Genomic DNA, 14,758 nt, shown 5'->3' on the forward strand with positions numbered 1-14,758 from the left:
CCCCATCATCAATAGAAAATACTGTGTTTTCTGATGGTCTTTGGCGACCCCTCTGACACCCCCTCATGACCCTCCCCCCAGGGATTCCGACCCCCAGATTGAGAAATGCTGCCTTAGATGAAGGGTCAGAAGGCATGATCATCAAGTTTGCAGATGGGGAGTGATGGTCAATATCCCCAAAGACAGGAGCAGAATTCAAAATGATATTGACACAGTAGAGAGATGATGGGCTACAAGTTACACAATGAAGTTCCACAGGGACAAATACAAGATGCTCCACATAGGCAAAAAAAATGCAGAGATAGAACAGGAGATGATACCTGGCTCGACAGCAGGACATGTGAAAAAGATCTTGGAATCCTCATGGACAGGAAGGGGAACATGAGCCAGGAATGTCATGCAGCAGCTCAACAAGCCAATAGCATGTTGGCCTGCATCAATAGGAGTCTAGTGTCTAGATCCAGGGAAGTCATGCTACCCCTCTATTCTATTCTATTCTATTCTATTCTATTCTATTCTATTCTATTCTTCCTTGGTCAAACCACGTTACCTGGAATCACATTGTGTTGACAAGGTGGAATGTGTCCACTGATGGGTGACAAAGAATCAAGGATTTGGAGAACAAGCCCTATGAGGAACGGCTGAAAGGGCTGGGCATGTTTAGTCTACAGAAGAGAAGCCTGAGAGGAGACATGATGAGGGCCATGGATCAAGATGTGAGGGGAAGTCATAGGAAGGGAGGAACAGGCTTGTTTTCTGCTACCATGGAGACTAGGATGCAGTGAAACAATGGTTTCACACTACAGGAAAGAAAAGAGATTCCATCTGAACATTAGGAAGAACTTCTAATAGTGAGACCTGTTAAGCAGTGGAACCATCTGCCCTGGAGTGTGGTAGAAGCCCCTCCTTTGCAGGTTTTCTAACAGAGGCTGGATGGCCATCTGTAAGGAGTGCTTTGAATGCAATTTTACAGCTTCTTGGCAGAATAGGTTTGGACTGGATGGCCCACAAGGTCGCTTCCAAATCTATGATTCTGTGATCTTCTGCCTGCTTCTCTACTATATGCAGTTAAGGAATACTAGAAGCTGTAGTTTTACAAAGCCTTCTGCCTGCTTTGCCCAAAAAGGTTGAGCCCCCCCCCCCAAACTGCAATGTCATAGCTCTGCGCTAGGGGTGCCAAACTGCATACTTCTCACACTGTTGGAGGCGGGGAACCTCTTGCAAAGCCAACTCCCAGAGCATTACAGTGAAGCCACACTGCATGCATTCTGAGGAACTTGCGGAACTACGACTTGCATAGCATTGAAGTGACGGCATTCCTTCTATAGTCCAAGGAAAGGTCTAATACTTTGTGGAACGACAGCTCCTGTTAAAGTGCTGCCCAATGGCCTTACTCTTCCAACCCAGAGAAGGCCCAAGACCATGCTAAACTACAACTCCCAGGGCTGTATGGCGAGCTACCTCTGGATCCTTGCATACTTAAGCTTATGGAGTCAGAGATTCGCTCTCGGGCCTTTCCTGGAACCCAGGGTGCATTTGCACTGTCAGATAAATGTGATTCAACCCAATTGAACTGCCAGGGCTCAAGGCCATGGAATCCTGGAAGCTGTGGCTCTGCAAGGTCCAGAGCCTTCTCTGGGTCCAAACGAATGCAGTTTGTAGCTTTGCAAGGCCTTCTCGGTTCAAACAAATGCAGTATGTAGCTATGCCAGGCCTTGTCTGGGTCCAAATGAATTCAGTTTGTGGGTTTGCAAAGCCTTGTCTGGGCCTAAATGAATACAGTTTGTGGATTTGCAAAGCATTTTCTGGATCTAAATGAATGCAGTTTGTAACTTTGCAAGGCCTTATCTGGGTCCAAATGAATTCAGTTTGACCCGATTGAACTGTCAGGGCTCAGTGCTGTGGAGTGCTGGGTGTTGTTGTTTGGCAAGGCACCCAGAGAGAAGGCGAAGTCAAACCACAACTTCCAGGATCCTGTGGCCTTGGGTTGAGGTGGGTCCAAATGGTGTTCCATGTACAACGCTACAAACGAATGCAGGTCTGCCTCTTGTTTTTTTCCTAACCTTTTCCTTTGCATTGTCTCTTCCGGTCCGTGTTTCCACTTCCTGCCTCCTCTCCAACGCAAGCATGACACGTGTCCCGTGTGCCGGAAAAGCCTCAGCGGACAGAACACCGCCACAAACCCGCCCGGACTTTCGGCCATGAATTTTGCCGCTACCGCCTCCTCCTCTTCCTCCTCTTCCTCCTCATCCTCCAGTTCGCCAAGCAACGAGAACTCTGCCAACCACTCCTGAAGAAATGGCACCACGGTGGAAATGGGGGATGAGACTATAGCGTTGCTCTCTTCCCTTTTGGTTTTGTTTTCTTTCGTCATTGTCTCCGGATGCCGAAATGGCGGGCGGCAAAATTTCCTCCTGAAACCCCTTTTTCCTCTCCGCATTCGGCATCATGTCTCTCCATTTCTTTTGTCGGCAGTCATTAAACACAGAATGTTTCATCCTAAAACACTTGGGCTCTGAAAGGAGGGTCTTTGAACTTTTAGGACTATCCTTTATTGCCCTCCCCCCAACATTTTGACCAATCGCTTCTCCTCCGTTTTTCTCATTTTCTTGCACCTCGGAAATTGAGAAGGGTTTGTAAATAACGCTATGCTCCCTTCCTTCCCGATGGGTTTTCCACATCGACGGGGAGGCAGATTTTCTGTTGTTTTGAAGTGATGCCCTGTCTCTCCTGTTGCCGCATTCCTTGGTTTCGTCTCCTCTCTCTCATTTAACATTGCCGTTCGACACAGAGGAAAACAAAAGGGTTTTTTATAATTTTAAATTATTATTACCACTGTTAAATAAATGGACATTTCAGCTCAGAAACAGAGGAGTTTGTGCTTCTGGGGGCAGAGGGGGGAAGCAAGGTTGCTCCATACAGATTAACCTATTTGACTGCACAATAGTCACATCTCCCCCCGTTTACAGGTACAACTATTACACAAGAAACAAAATCTGCCTTTGATTAGTTAGTTTCTGGTTTTTAAAAAATAAAATGCCTTGCCTCCAAAAGGGGAAAATGGATGATACAACTTCAAACAAACAGTTGTGTTTCTTTTTTGTTTTCCTTTTTTAACTGCAGAGCCATTTGGGACTGATTCTCCTTTCCTTCTTTCTCCGAAGGCAAAGGGGTTTGAAAACTGAAATGGAGGCGTCTTGGGCTTCGCTCTTCTCTACAACTTGCAAAGTCTCAAGGCAGTTTACAAAATCTGGAATAGAGCTCTTTGGAGAAAGGAGGTAAGATCGGAGTGCCTAAAACCTCCATTCCAGATTTCTTGAACTGTCTTGGGGTCTCTAAGGAAGGAGAGAAGAGCAGAGCTCTAGAGACCTCAATTTCATAGTTTTTACACTACCTTGCCTTTGGAGGAAGGAAGGAAGGAGGAGAGAAAAACTGAGCTCCAGAGACCTCAATTTCATGGTTTTTAAACTTCTTTGCCTTCTGAGGAAGGAATGAGAAGAGAAATACAGAGCTTCAGAGACCTCAATTTCATAGTTTTTAAAACGCTTTGCCTTCAGCGGGAGGAGGAGGGAGAGAAGAGTGGAGCTCCAGAGATCTCAATTTCATAGTTTTCAAGCTACCTTGCCTTCAGAGGAATGAAGGAAGGAGAGAATAGTGGAGCTCCAGAGACCTCCATTTGATAGTTCTTAAACTGCCTTGCCTTTGGAGTGAGGAGAGAAGACTGGAGCTTCAGAGATCTGCATTTCATAGTTTTCAAGATACCTTGCCTTCAGAGGAAGGAAGGGAGAAGAATGGAGCACCAGAGACCTCCATTTGATAGTTTTTAAAGTGCCTTTCCTTTGGGGGGAAGAGAGAAGAGTGGAGCTTCAAATATCTCCATTTTACAGTTTTTAAACAGTTTTGCCTTTGGAGGGAGGAGAGAACAGTGGAGTTCCAGAGATATCCATTTATAGTTTTTAAGCTATCATGCCTTCAGAGGAACAAAGGAGGAAAGAAGAATGGAACTTTAAAGATCTCCATGTTACAGTTTTTAAACTGCCTTTCCTTTGGAGGAAGGAGAGAAGAATGGAGCTTCAAATATCATCATTTCATAATTTTAAAACTGGCTTGCCTTAGGAGAAAGGAAGGGAGAATCGGCCCTAAACGGTTCTGCAAACCAGGTCTTGAGAGTTAATTTTGGTTGAACATTAGAAGGAGTTCCATGGCAATGAGAGCCACCGGTTAACAGCACCCATTTCCAAAGAGTGATGGGAAATCCCTTTGTGGACATTACAGGTATGCTGTTCCTTTTGGAGAGCCGAGAAAACACTGTTATTGAAGTTCTACTTCTCCGAGCCTCACCTTTCTGGGCCTAGGAGGAACCTTCTGTATGTTCAACTTTTATATTCTTATTGTTTTATTCCTACTTCTGTAAAACCAAGTTGTCTCTTTCTGAAAACGATCCTTTGCTGCTTGAGATGTCCCAACAAAGGCGAGGACCCAAAAAAGGACCCAATCAGGAAGCCGGAAGACACGCCAATGAATTTGAGAAATGAGTAGCGTCCCAAAAAAGGCACTGATTCCCTATAGTTTGGGGATTCAGTGGCAGTCCTCCTAGACTTGAGAGTCCGTTTCCTATATTTTTAAGCTCCTTTTATGCCACATTGATGGAAAAAAATGTTTCCATCCCTTTTGATTTTGCAGGATGCCGAAAGATCGGTTTTCTGTCAGCCCATTTTAATCAGCATTTTTAAAGCTGTTTCCACTCTAGAGGAGAGGCTCTTGGCTGCAGGAAAGTGCACAATTTGAGGAGGCTTCAGTTCTTACCTGCTCTTTCTTACTCTAGAAGAGGTGCTCGACTGCAGAAGTAGTAGCAGATGTGCACACTTTCTGGGCCTGCACACCACATATGCACTCTATTCAAGGCAAGGAGGCAAGTTCTGTTGGAATGAATGTGTGTGTGGTGTTCAGGCTCGGAAAGTGTGCGTGCCTGCAGCTGAGCACCTCCTCTAGAATAAGAAGGCACTGGCTGCAGGCTCTGACAGGCGCACGTGCTTTCTGGACCTGGATGCCACATGCACTCTTTCCAAGACAAGGAGGCAGGTTCTGCTAGAAAGAATGTGTATGTGTGGCATGCAGGCTCAGAAAGCACGTGTGCCTGCCAGTGCCTGCAGCTGAGTGAGTTAAGAAGGAACTCAGCTGCAGGCACTGGCAGGTGTGCATTCTTTCTGGGCCTGCCCTCCACACACACTTTTTCCGAGGTAAAGAAGCAAGGTCTGTATAAAAGAGTATGTGTATGGCATGCAGGCCCAGAAAGTGCACGTGCCTGCCAGTGCCTGCAGCCAAGCACCTCCTCTAGAGTAAGAAAGGGCTTGACTGCAGGGATTGGTATGCGCAAGCCACACATACTTTCCAAAGCAAGGAGGCTGGTTCTCTGTTTCTTAGTCATTCTAGAGCAGCGGTACTCAACCTGGGGGTCGCGACCCCGCAGGGGGTGGCTGGGCCATTTTCCGGGGGTCGCGAAGCCACCTCAGATAGCTCCGCCCCCCATCAAAATGGCTGCAGGATCCTGTGGAGGATGCCTTTGCCACTTGCCTCACACCCTCCAGCTGATGGCGGAGGGCCCCCGCCAACGATTGGCCTGCACTGCAGCGGAGAGTTCCACAGTTCCTGGTTGTCACAATTGGAAGAAACTGATGAAATGTGCCCCAGCAGGCAGCTCAATAATAAGAATGCCTGCAGCCTTTCTTTGCTTTCCCCTCTCCCTACCTTGTAACAAGCCCTAATAAAAGTATTTTAAACTTGCGACATTTAATCTTTCCGCTTGATACTTTTGTATCTTTCCCTGCCTCAGACTAATTCAACATTAAAATAAACCTTTTTCCAGGCTCCGGAGAGCCGTGAGCCTGCTGGGGGGCGCCTACTGGCCCCCCCGGACCCCGGATCTGCGTTCGGAAAAATCGCAGATACCAAAACCGCCATTTTGGACCCCAGTAACCACTAAAACAGTAAAATGGCGGATTGACGCTGTTCTAATTTTGTATTTTTCTGCTATTAATTCTAAGACTGCCATCTCGCTTTCCTCATTTTGGACTCCTGCGCTCGGGGAATAATCATTTTGTTTAAAGTATTATTATTTGACAGCAAACAGCTGATTGTCAAAACTGTGCCCACTCGGCAAAAGCAGCCTGCTTTCCTTTGCTGCCGCTCGTTCCTGCTCGGTCTCGCCATCAGGGGCTTGCTGTGGGCACCCATAGGAGGTCCCGGAGAAGCGGCCAGGCGGGGACCCCGGCCCCAGCGCGGGAGATCTAGTTCGCCAAGGGCCGGACAATGGATTCTGTTGCTGCCTGACCCAGCGCACATAACTGGGTTCCTGTTTCCTTTTTGTGACTCTCTGACTTATGCACTGGACTCTTTATCATATCCATGGCCACGAACTACCATTTTCAAAGTTTATGAAGCCTCCAGCTTATGCCTTAATAAAGATCAATTATTGAAATAAACTTTATGGGGTGGGAAGGGGTTACTCTTCTGTTCTAACTCTGTATCAGTGATGCCTATTGCCTATGATTTTGATATATGTATGTAACCTTATGAATTTCCTCTGTACCCTCGTCTCCTTGACCCTTGTCCACAAAAACTGCTGTGACCAGGAACTGCCTGAGGGAGGGCTCCAGCCTCTCCCTCAATCACCCTTGATTAATTCACCAGCATGGACAATACTGTTGATCCCCAATCCTGGCCCTCGGAGCAAGACCAGCGAGGAGAGGGGGTCAACAGAAACTCGGAAAGAAAAGATTGATTAAATCATCAAGACGTTGTTGATCCCCCCTGAGGTCCGATGTCGAAAAAGCCATTCATATTTCCCTTCAAAGCTCATTAAGGACAGGAAAGCTTTTGTTTGTCAAGATCACGCCTTGCCTGCCTGGAACAAAGCCCGCATTCCAGCGGGCAGGGAACTTCTATTCCCATCATTTTCCCCCTCCATTGTTCACGGCCGCACCGCCTCTCTCTCTTGATTTGTCCATCTTGTGAGGCGAGCGGAGGGGGCTCATTGGCCCCCTAGAGGCGAAGAAACGCGCTGATTGGTCCAGAGCAGGGTCGGGCCGCCCAGCCTCCTCCCAACTGCTCCAGCATCAGCCAATCAGCGTGAAGCCGGCTGGCAAGGGGCGGGCGGGAATTTTGAAATGTTTTCCTTTGTTCTTCTACTATAAATATGCCTGTATTCTTTGTACTCGTATGCTTGCGGTGGAATGATCCCTGCAATGCATCTGATTTCAGCTGAATCACAAATAAACCTCGGTTGCTGGAAACTTCTTCCACCTTGATGGGACATTATTATTTTTAATATTTTTATCACGAATTGGCTTCCTCTGGCCTCACCAAGGTTCAAGGGCCCTTTTGAGCGGTCCTAAGGGATCTCCTCCGCCGGAAGACTCCCTCCAAAAGAGCTCGATATCACAGCCTCGGAAGGTGCAAGGGGCGAATGGCAGCCTACCCTCATGGGTGCAGCCATGGAGGGTGCCTTTGCCACTCGCCTCTCGCACCCTCCAGCCTCGGAAGGTGCAAGGGGCGAGTGGCAGGCTCCCCTCATGGCTGCAGCCATGGAGGGTGCCTTTGCCAACCGCCTCTCGCACCTTCCAGCCTCGGAAGGTGCAAGGGGCGAGTGGCAGGCTCCCCTCATGGCTGCAGCCATGGAGGGTGCCTTTGCCACTTGCCTCTCGCACCCTCCAGCCTCGGAAGGTGCAAGGGGCGAGTGGCACGCTCCCCTCATGGCTGCAGCCATCAGGGTGCCTTTGCCACTCGTCTCTCGCACCCTCCAGCCTCGGAAGGTGCAAGGAGCGAGTGGCACGCTCCCCTCATGGCTGCAGCCATGGAGGGTGCCTTTGCCAACCGCCTCTCGCATCCTCCATCCTCGGAACGTGCAAGGGGCGAGTGGCAGGCTCCCCTCATGGCTGCAGCCATGGAGGGTGCCTTTGCCAACCGCCTCTCGCACCTTCCAGCCTCGGAAGGTGCAAGGGGCGAGTGGCAGGCTCCCCTCATGGCTGCAGCCATGGAGGGTGCCTTTGCCACTTGCCTCTCGCACCCTCCAGCCTCGGAAGGTGCAAGGGGCGAGTGGCAGGCTCCCCTCATGGCTGCAGCCATCAGGGTGCGTTTGCCTCTCGTCTCTCGCACCCTCCAGCCTCGGAAGGTGCAAGGGGCGAGTGGCAGGCTCCCCTCATGGCTGCAGCCTTGGAGGGTGCCTTTGCCACTCGCCTCTCCCACCCTCCAGCCTCGGAAGGTGCAAGGGGCGAGTGGCAGGCTCCCCTCATGACTGCAGCCATGGAGGGTGCCTTTGCCACTCGCCTCTCGCACCTTCCAGCCTCGGAAGGTGCAAGGGGCGAGTGGCAGGCTCCCCTCATGGCTGCAGCCATGGAGGGTGCCTTTGCCACTCGCCTCTCGCACCTTCCAGCCTCGGAAGGTGCAAGGGGCGAGTGGCAGGCTCCCCTCATGGCTGCAGCCATGGAGGGTGCCTTTGCCAACCGCCTCTCGCACCTTCCAGCCTCGGAAGGTGCAAGGGGCGAGTGGCAGGCTCCCCTCATGACTGCAGCCATGGAGGGTGCCTTTGCCACTCGCCTCTCGCACCTTCCAGCCTCGGAAGGTGCAAGGGGCGAGTGGCAGGCTCCCCTCATGGCTGCAGCCATGGAGGGTGCCTTTGCCACTCGCCTCTCGCACCCTCCATCCTCGGAAGGTGCAAGGGGCGAGTGGCAACTCCCCTCATGGCTGCAGCCATGGAGGGTGCCTTTGCCACTCGCCTCTCCCACCCTCCAGCCTCGGAAGATGCAAGGGGCGAGTGGCAGGCTCCCCTCATGACTGCAGCCATGGAGGGTGCCTTTGCCACTCGCCTCTCGCACCTTCCAGCCTCGGAAGGTGCAAGGGGCGAGTGGCAGGCTCCCCTCATGGCTGCAGCCATGGAGGGTGCCTTTGCCACTCGCCTCTCGCAGCCTCCAGCCTCGGAAGGTGCAAGGGGCGAGTGGCAGGCTCCCCTCATGACTGCAGCCATGGAGGGTGCCTTTGCCACTCGCCTCTCCCACCCTCCAGCCTCGGAAGGTGCAAGGGGCGAGTGGCAGGCTCCCCTCATGGCTGCAGCCATGGAGGGTGCCTTTGCCACTTGTCTCTCGCACCCTCCAGCCTCGGAAGGTGCAAGGGGCGAGTGGCAGGCTCCCCTCATGACTGCAGCCATGGAGGGTGCCTTTGCCACTTGTCTCTCGCACCCTCCAGCCTCGGAAGGTGCAAGGGGCGAGTGGCAGGCTCCCCTCATGACTGCAGTCATGGAGGGTGCCTTTGCCACTCGCCTCTCGCACCTTCCAGCCTCGGAAGGTGCAAGGGGCGAGTGGCAGGCTCCCCTCATGGCTGCAGCCATGGAGGGTGCCTTTGCCACTCGCCTCTCGCACCCTCCATCCTCGGAAGGTGCAAGGGGCGAGTGGCAACTCCCCTCATGGCTGCAGCCATGGAGGGTGCCTTTGCCACTCGCCTCTCGCACCCTCCATCCTCGGAAGGTGCAAGGGGCGAGTGGCAACTCCCCTCATGGCTGCAGCCATGGAGGGTGCCTTTGCCACTCGCCTCTCCCACCCTCCAGCCTCGGAAGGTGCAAGGGGCGAGTGGCAGGCTCCCCTCATGACTGCAGCCATGGAGGGTGCCTTTGCCACTCGCCTCTCGCACCTTCCAGCCTCGGAAGGTGCAAGGGGCGAGTGGCAGGCTCCCCTCATGGCTGCAGCCATGGAGGGTGCCTTTGCCACTCGCCTCTCGCACCTTCCAGCCTCGGAAGGTGCAAGGGGCGAGTGGCAGGCTCCCCTCATGGCTGCAGCCATGGAGGGTGCCTTTGCCAACCGCCTCTCGCACCTTCCAGCCTCGGAAGGTGCAAGGGGCGAGTGGCAGGCTCCCCTCATGACTGCAGCCATGGAGGGTGCCTTTGCCACTCGCCTCTCGCACCTTCCAGCCTCGGAAGGTGCAAGGGGCGAGTGGCAGGCTCCCCTCATGGCTGCAGCCATGGAGGGTGCCTTTGCCACTCGCCTCTCGCACCCTCCATCCTCGGAAGGTGCAAGGGGCGAGTGGCAACTCCCCTCATGGCTGCAGCCATGGAGGGTGCCTTTGCCACTCGCCTCTCCCACCCTCCAGCCTCGGAAGATGCAAGGGGCGAGTGGCAGGCTCCCCTCATGACTGCAGCCATGGAGGGTGCCTTTGCCACTCGCCTCTCGCACCTTCCAGCCTCGGAAGGTGCAAGGGGCGAGTGGCAGGCTCCCCTCATGGCTGCAGCCATGGAGGGTGCCTTTGCCACTCGCCTCTCGCAGCCTCCAGCCTCGGAAGGTGCAAGGGGCGAGTGGCAGGCTCCCCTCATGACTGCAGCCATGGAGGGTGCCTTTGCCACTCGCCTCTCCCACCCTCCAGCCTCGGAAGGTGCAAGGGGCGAGTGGCAGGCTCCCCTCATGGCTGCAGCCATGGAGGGTGCCTTTGCCACTTGTCTCTCGCACCCTCCAGCCTCGGAAGGTGCAAGGGGCGAGTGGCAGGCTCCCCTCATGACTGCAGCCATGGAGGGTGCCTTTGCCACTTGTCTCTCGCACCCTCCAGCCTCGGAAGGTGCAAGGGGCGAGTGGCAACTCCCCTCATGGCTGCAGCCATGGAGGGTGCCTTTGCCACTCGCCTCTCCCACCCTCCAGCCTCGGAAGGTGCAAGGGGCGAGTGGCAGGCTCCCCTCATGGCTGCAGCCATGGAGGGTGCCTTTGCCACTTGTCTCTCGCACCCTCCAGCCTCGGAAGGTGCAAGGGGCGAGTGGCAGGCTCCCCTCATGACTGCAGCCATGGAGGGTGCCTTTGCCACTTGTCTCTCGCACCCTCCAGCCTCGGAAGGTGCAAGGGGCGAGTGGCAGGCTCCCCTCATGACTGCAGTCATGGAGGGTGCCTTTGCCACTCGCCTCTCGCACCTTCCAGCCTCGGAAGGTGCAAGGGGCGAGTGGCAGGCTCCCCTCATGGCTGCAGCCATGGAGGGTGCCTTTGCCACTCGCCTCTCGCACCCTCCATCCTCGGAAGGTGCAAGGGGCGAGTGGCAACTCCCCTCATGGCTGCAGCCATGGAGGGTGCCTTTGCCACTCGCCTCTCGAACCCTCCATCCTCGGAAGGTGCAAGGGGCGAGTGGCAACTCCCCTCATGGCTGCAGCCATGGAGGGTGCCTTTGCCACTCGCCTCTCCCACCCTCCAGCCTCGGAAGGTGCAAGGGGCGAGTGGCAGGCTCCCCTCATGACTGCAGCCATGGAGGGTGCCTTTGCCACTCGCCTCTCGCACCTTCCAGCCTCGGAAGGTGCAAGGGGCGAGTGGCAGGCTCCCCTCATGGCTGCAGCCATGGAGGGTGCCTTTGCCACTCGCCTCTCGCACCTTCCAGCCTCGGAAGGTGCAAGGGGCGAGTGGCAGGCTCCCCTCATGGCTGCAGCCATGGAGGGTGCCTTTGCCAACCGCCTCTCGCACCTTCCAGCCTCGGAAGGTGCAAGGGGCGAGTGGCAGGCTCCCCTCATGACTGCAGCCATGGAGGGTGCCTTTGCCACTCGCCTCTCGCACCTTCCAGCCTCGGAAGGTGCAAGGGGCGAGTGGCAGGCTCCCCTCATGGCTGCAGCCATGGAGGGTGCCTTTGCCACTCGCCTCTCGCACCCTCCATCCTCGGAAGGTGCAAGGGGCGAGTGGCAACTCCCCTCATGGCTGCAGCCATGGAGGGTGCCTTTGCCACTCGCCTCTCCCACCCTCCAGCCTCGGAAGATGCAAGGGGCGAGTGGCAGGCTCCCCTCATGACTGCAGCCATGGAGGGTGCCTTTGCCACTCGCCTCTCGCACCTTCCAGCCTCGGAAGGTGCAAGGGGCGAGTGGCAGGCTCCCCTCATGGCTGCAGCCATGGAGGGTGCCTTTGCCACTCGCCTCTCGCAGCCTCCAGCCTCGGAAGGTGCAAGGGGCGAGTGGCAGGCTCCCCTCATGACTGCAGCCATGGAGGGTGCCTTTGCCACTCGCCTCTCCCACCCTCCAGCCTCGGAAGGTGCAAGGGGCGAGTGGCAGGCTCCCCTCATGGCTGCAGCCATGGAGGGTGCCTTTGCCACTTGTCTCTCGCACCCTCCAGCCTCGGAAGGTGCAAGGGGCGAGTGGCAGGCTCCCCTCATGACTGCAGCCATGGAGGGTGCCTTTGCCACTTGTCTCTCGCACCCTCCAGCCTCGGAAGGTGCAAGGGGCGAGTGGCAGGCTCCCCTCATGACTGCAGTCATGGAGGGTGCCTTTGCCACTCGCCTCTCGCACCTTCCAGCCTCGGAAGGTGCAAGGGGCGAGTGGCAGGCTCCCCTCATGGCTGCAGCCATGGAGGGTGCCTTTGCCACTCGCCTCTCGCACCCTCCATCCTCGGAAGGTGCAAGGGGCGAGTGGCAACTCCCCTCATGGCTGCAGCCATGGAGGGTGCCTTTGCCACTCGCCTCTCGCACCCTCCATCCTCGGAAGGTGCAAGGGGCGAGTGGCAACTCCCCTCATGGCTGCAGCCATGGAGGGTGCCTTTGCCACTCGCCTCTCCCACCCTCCAGCCTCGGAAGGTGCAAGGGGCGAGTGGCAGGCTCCCCTCATGACTGCAGCCATGGAGGGTGCCTTTGCCAACCGCCTCTCGCATCCTCCATCCTCGGAACGTGCAAGGGGCGAGTGGCAGGCTCCCCTCATGGCTGCAGCCATGGAGGGTGCCTTTGCCAACCGCCTCTCCCACCCTCCAGCCTCGGAAGGTGCAAGGGGCGAGTGGCAGGCTCCCCTCATGACTGCAGCCATGGAGGGTGCCTTTGCCACTCGCCTCTCGCAGCCTCCAGCCTCGGAAGGTGCAAGGGGCGAGTGGCAGGCTCCCCTCATGACTGCAGCCATGGAGGGTGCCTTTGCCACTCGCCTCTCCCACCCTCCAGCCTCGGAAGGTGCAAGGGGCGAGTGGCAGGCTCCCCTCATGGCTGCAGCCATGGAGGGTGCCTTTGCCACTTGTCTCTCGCACCCTCCAGCCTCGGAAGGTGCAAGGGGCGAGTGGCAGGCTCCCCTCATGACTGCAGCCATGGAGGGTGCCTTTGCCACTTGTCTCTCGCACCCTCCAGCCTCGGAAGGTGCAAGGGGCGAGTGGCAGGCTCCCCTCATGACTGCAGTCATGGAGGGTGCCTTTGCCACTCGCCTCTCGCACCTTCCAGCCTCGGAAGGTGCAAGGGGCGAGTGGCAGGCTCCCCTCATGGCTGCAGCCATGGAGGGTGCCTTTGCCACTCGCCTCTCGCACCCTCCATCCTCGGAAGGTGCAAGGGGCGAGTGGCAACTCCCCTCATGGCTGCAGCCATGGAGGGTGCCTTTGCCACTCGCCTCTCGCACCCTCCATCCTCGGAAGGTGCAAGGGGCGAGTGGCAACTCCCCTCATGGCTGCAGCCATGGAGGGTGCCTTTGCCACTCGCCTCTCCCACCCTCCAGCCTCGGAAGGTGCAAGGGGCGAGTGGCAGGCTCCCCTCATGACTGCAGCCATGGAGGGTGCCTTTGCCAACCGCCTCTCGCATCCTCCATCCTCGGAACGTGCAAGGGGCGAGTGGCAGGCTCCCCTCATGGCTGCAGCCATGGAGGGTGCCTTTGCCAACCGCCTCTCGCACCTTCCAGCCTCGGAAGGTGCAAGGGGCGAGTGGCAGGCTCCCCTCATGGTTGCAGCCATCAGGGTGCGTTTGCCTCTCGTCTCTCGCACCCTCCAGCCTCGGAAGGTGCAAGGGGCGAGTGGCAGGCTCCCCTCATGGCTGCAGCCTTGGAGGGTGCCTTTGCCACTCGCCTCTCCCACCCTCCAGCCTCGGAAGGTGCAAGGGGCGAGTGGCAGGCTCCCCTCATGGCTGCAGCCATGGAGGGTGCCTTTGCCACTTGCCTCTCGCACCCTCCAGCCTCGGAAGGTGCAAGGGGCGAGTGGCAGGCTCCCCTCATGGCTGCAGCCATCAGGGTGCGTTTGCCTCTCGTCTCTCGCACCCTCCAGACTCGGAAGGTGCAAGGGGCGAGTGGCAGGCTCCCCTCATGGCTGCAGCCTTGGAGGGTGCCTTTGCCACTCGCCTCTCCCACCCTCCAGCCTCGGAAGGTGCAAGGGGCGAGTGGCAGGCTCCCCTCATGACTGCAGCCATGGAGGGTGCCTTTGCCACTCGCCTCTCGCACCTTCCAGCCTCGGAAGGTGCAAGGGGCGAGTGGCAGGCTCCCCTCATGGCTGCAGCCATGGAGGGTGCCTTTGCCACTCGCCTCTCGCACCTTCCAGCCTCGGAAGGTGCAAGGGGCGAGTGGCAGGCTCCCCTCATGGCTGCAGCCATGGAGGGTGCCTTTGCCACTCGCCTCTCGCACCTTCCAGCCTCGGAAGGTGCAAGGGGCGAGTGGCAGGCTCCCCTCATGGCTGCAGCCATGGAGGGTGCCTTTGCCACTCGCCTCTCGCACCCTCCATCCTCGGAAGGTGCAAGGGGCGAGTGGCAACTCCCCTCATGGCTGCAGCCATGGAGGGTGCCTTTGCCACTCGCCTCTCGCAGCCTCCAGCCTCGGAAGGTGCAAGGGGCGAGTGGCAGGCTCCCCTCATGACTGCAGCCATGGAGGGTGCCTTTGCCACTCGCCTCTCCCACCCTCCAGCCTCGGAAGGTGCAAGGGGCGAGTGGCAGGCTCCCCTCATGGCTGCAGCCATGGAGGGTGCCTTTGCCACTCGCCTCTCCCACCCTCCAGCCTCGGAAGGTGCAAGGGGCGAGTGGCAGGCTCCCCTCATGA

The 14,758-nt window shown here is 56.5% G+C and overlaps 1 protein-coding gene across 3 annotated transcripts in view; it reads left to right on the top strand.

The window, feature by feature from the left end:
• The window catches only part of LOC137095315 (E3 ubiquitin-protein ligase RNF126-like), a 46,973-nt gene extending 41,188 nt beyond the window's left edge, over window positions 1-5,785 (top strand). For all 3 annotated transcript variants that reach the window (XM_067461793.1, XM_067461794.1, XM_067461797.1), the window contains one exon: window positions 2,127-5,785. In XM_067461793.1, coding sequence (XP_067317894.1) covers window positions 2,127-2,294 — 168 coding nt within the window. In that variant the 3' untranslated portion in view covers window positions 2,295-5,785. The remainder of the gene's footprint in view (window positions 1-2,126) is intronic.
• Window positions 5,786-14,758: the final 8,973 nt, after the last annotated feature.

This window comes from Anolis sagrei, chromosome Y, assembly GCF_037176765.1.
Source record: "Anolis sagrei isolate rAnoSag1 chromosome Y, rAnoSag1.mat, whole genome shotgun sequence".
NCBI classification, from domain to species: Eukaryota; Metazoa; Chordata; class Lepidosauria; order Squamata; family Dactyloidae; genus Anolis; species Anolis sagrei.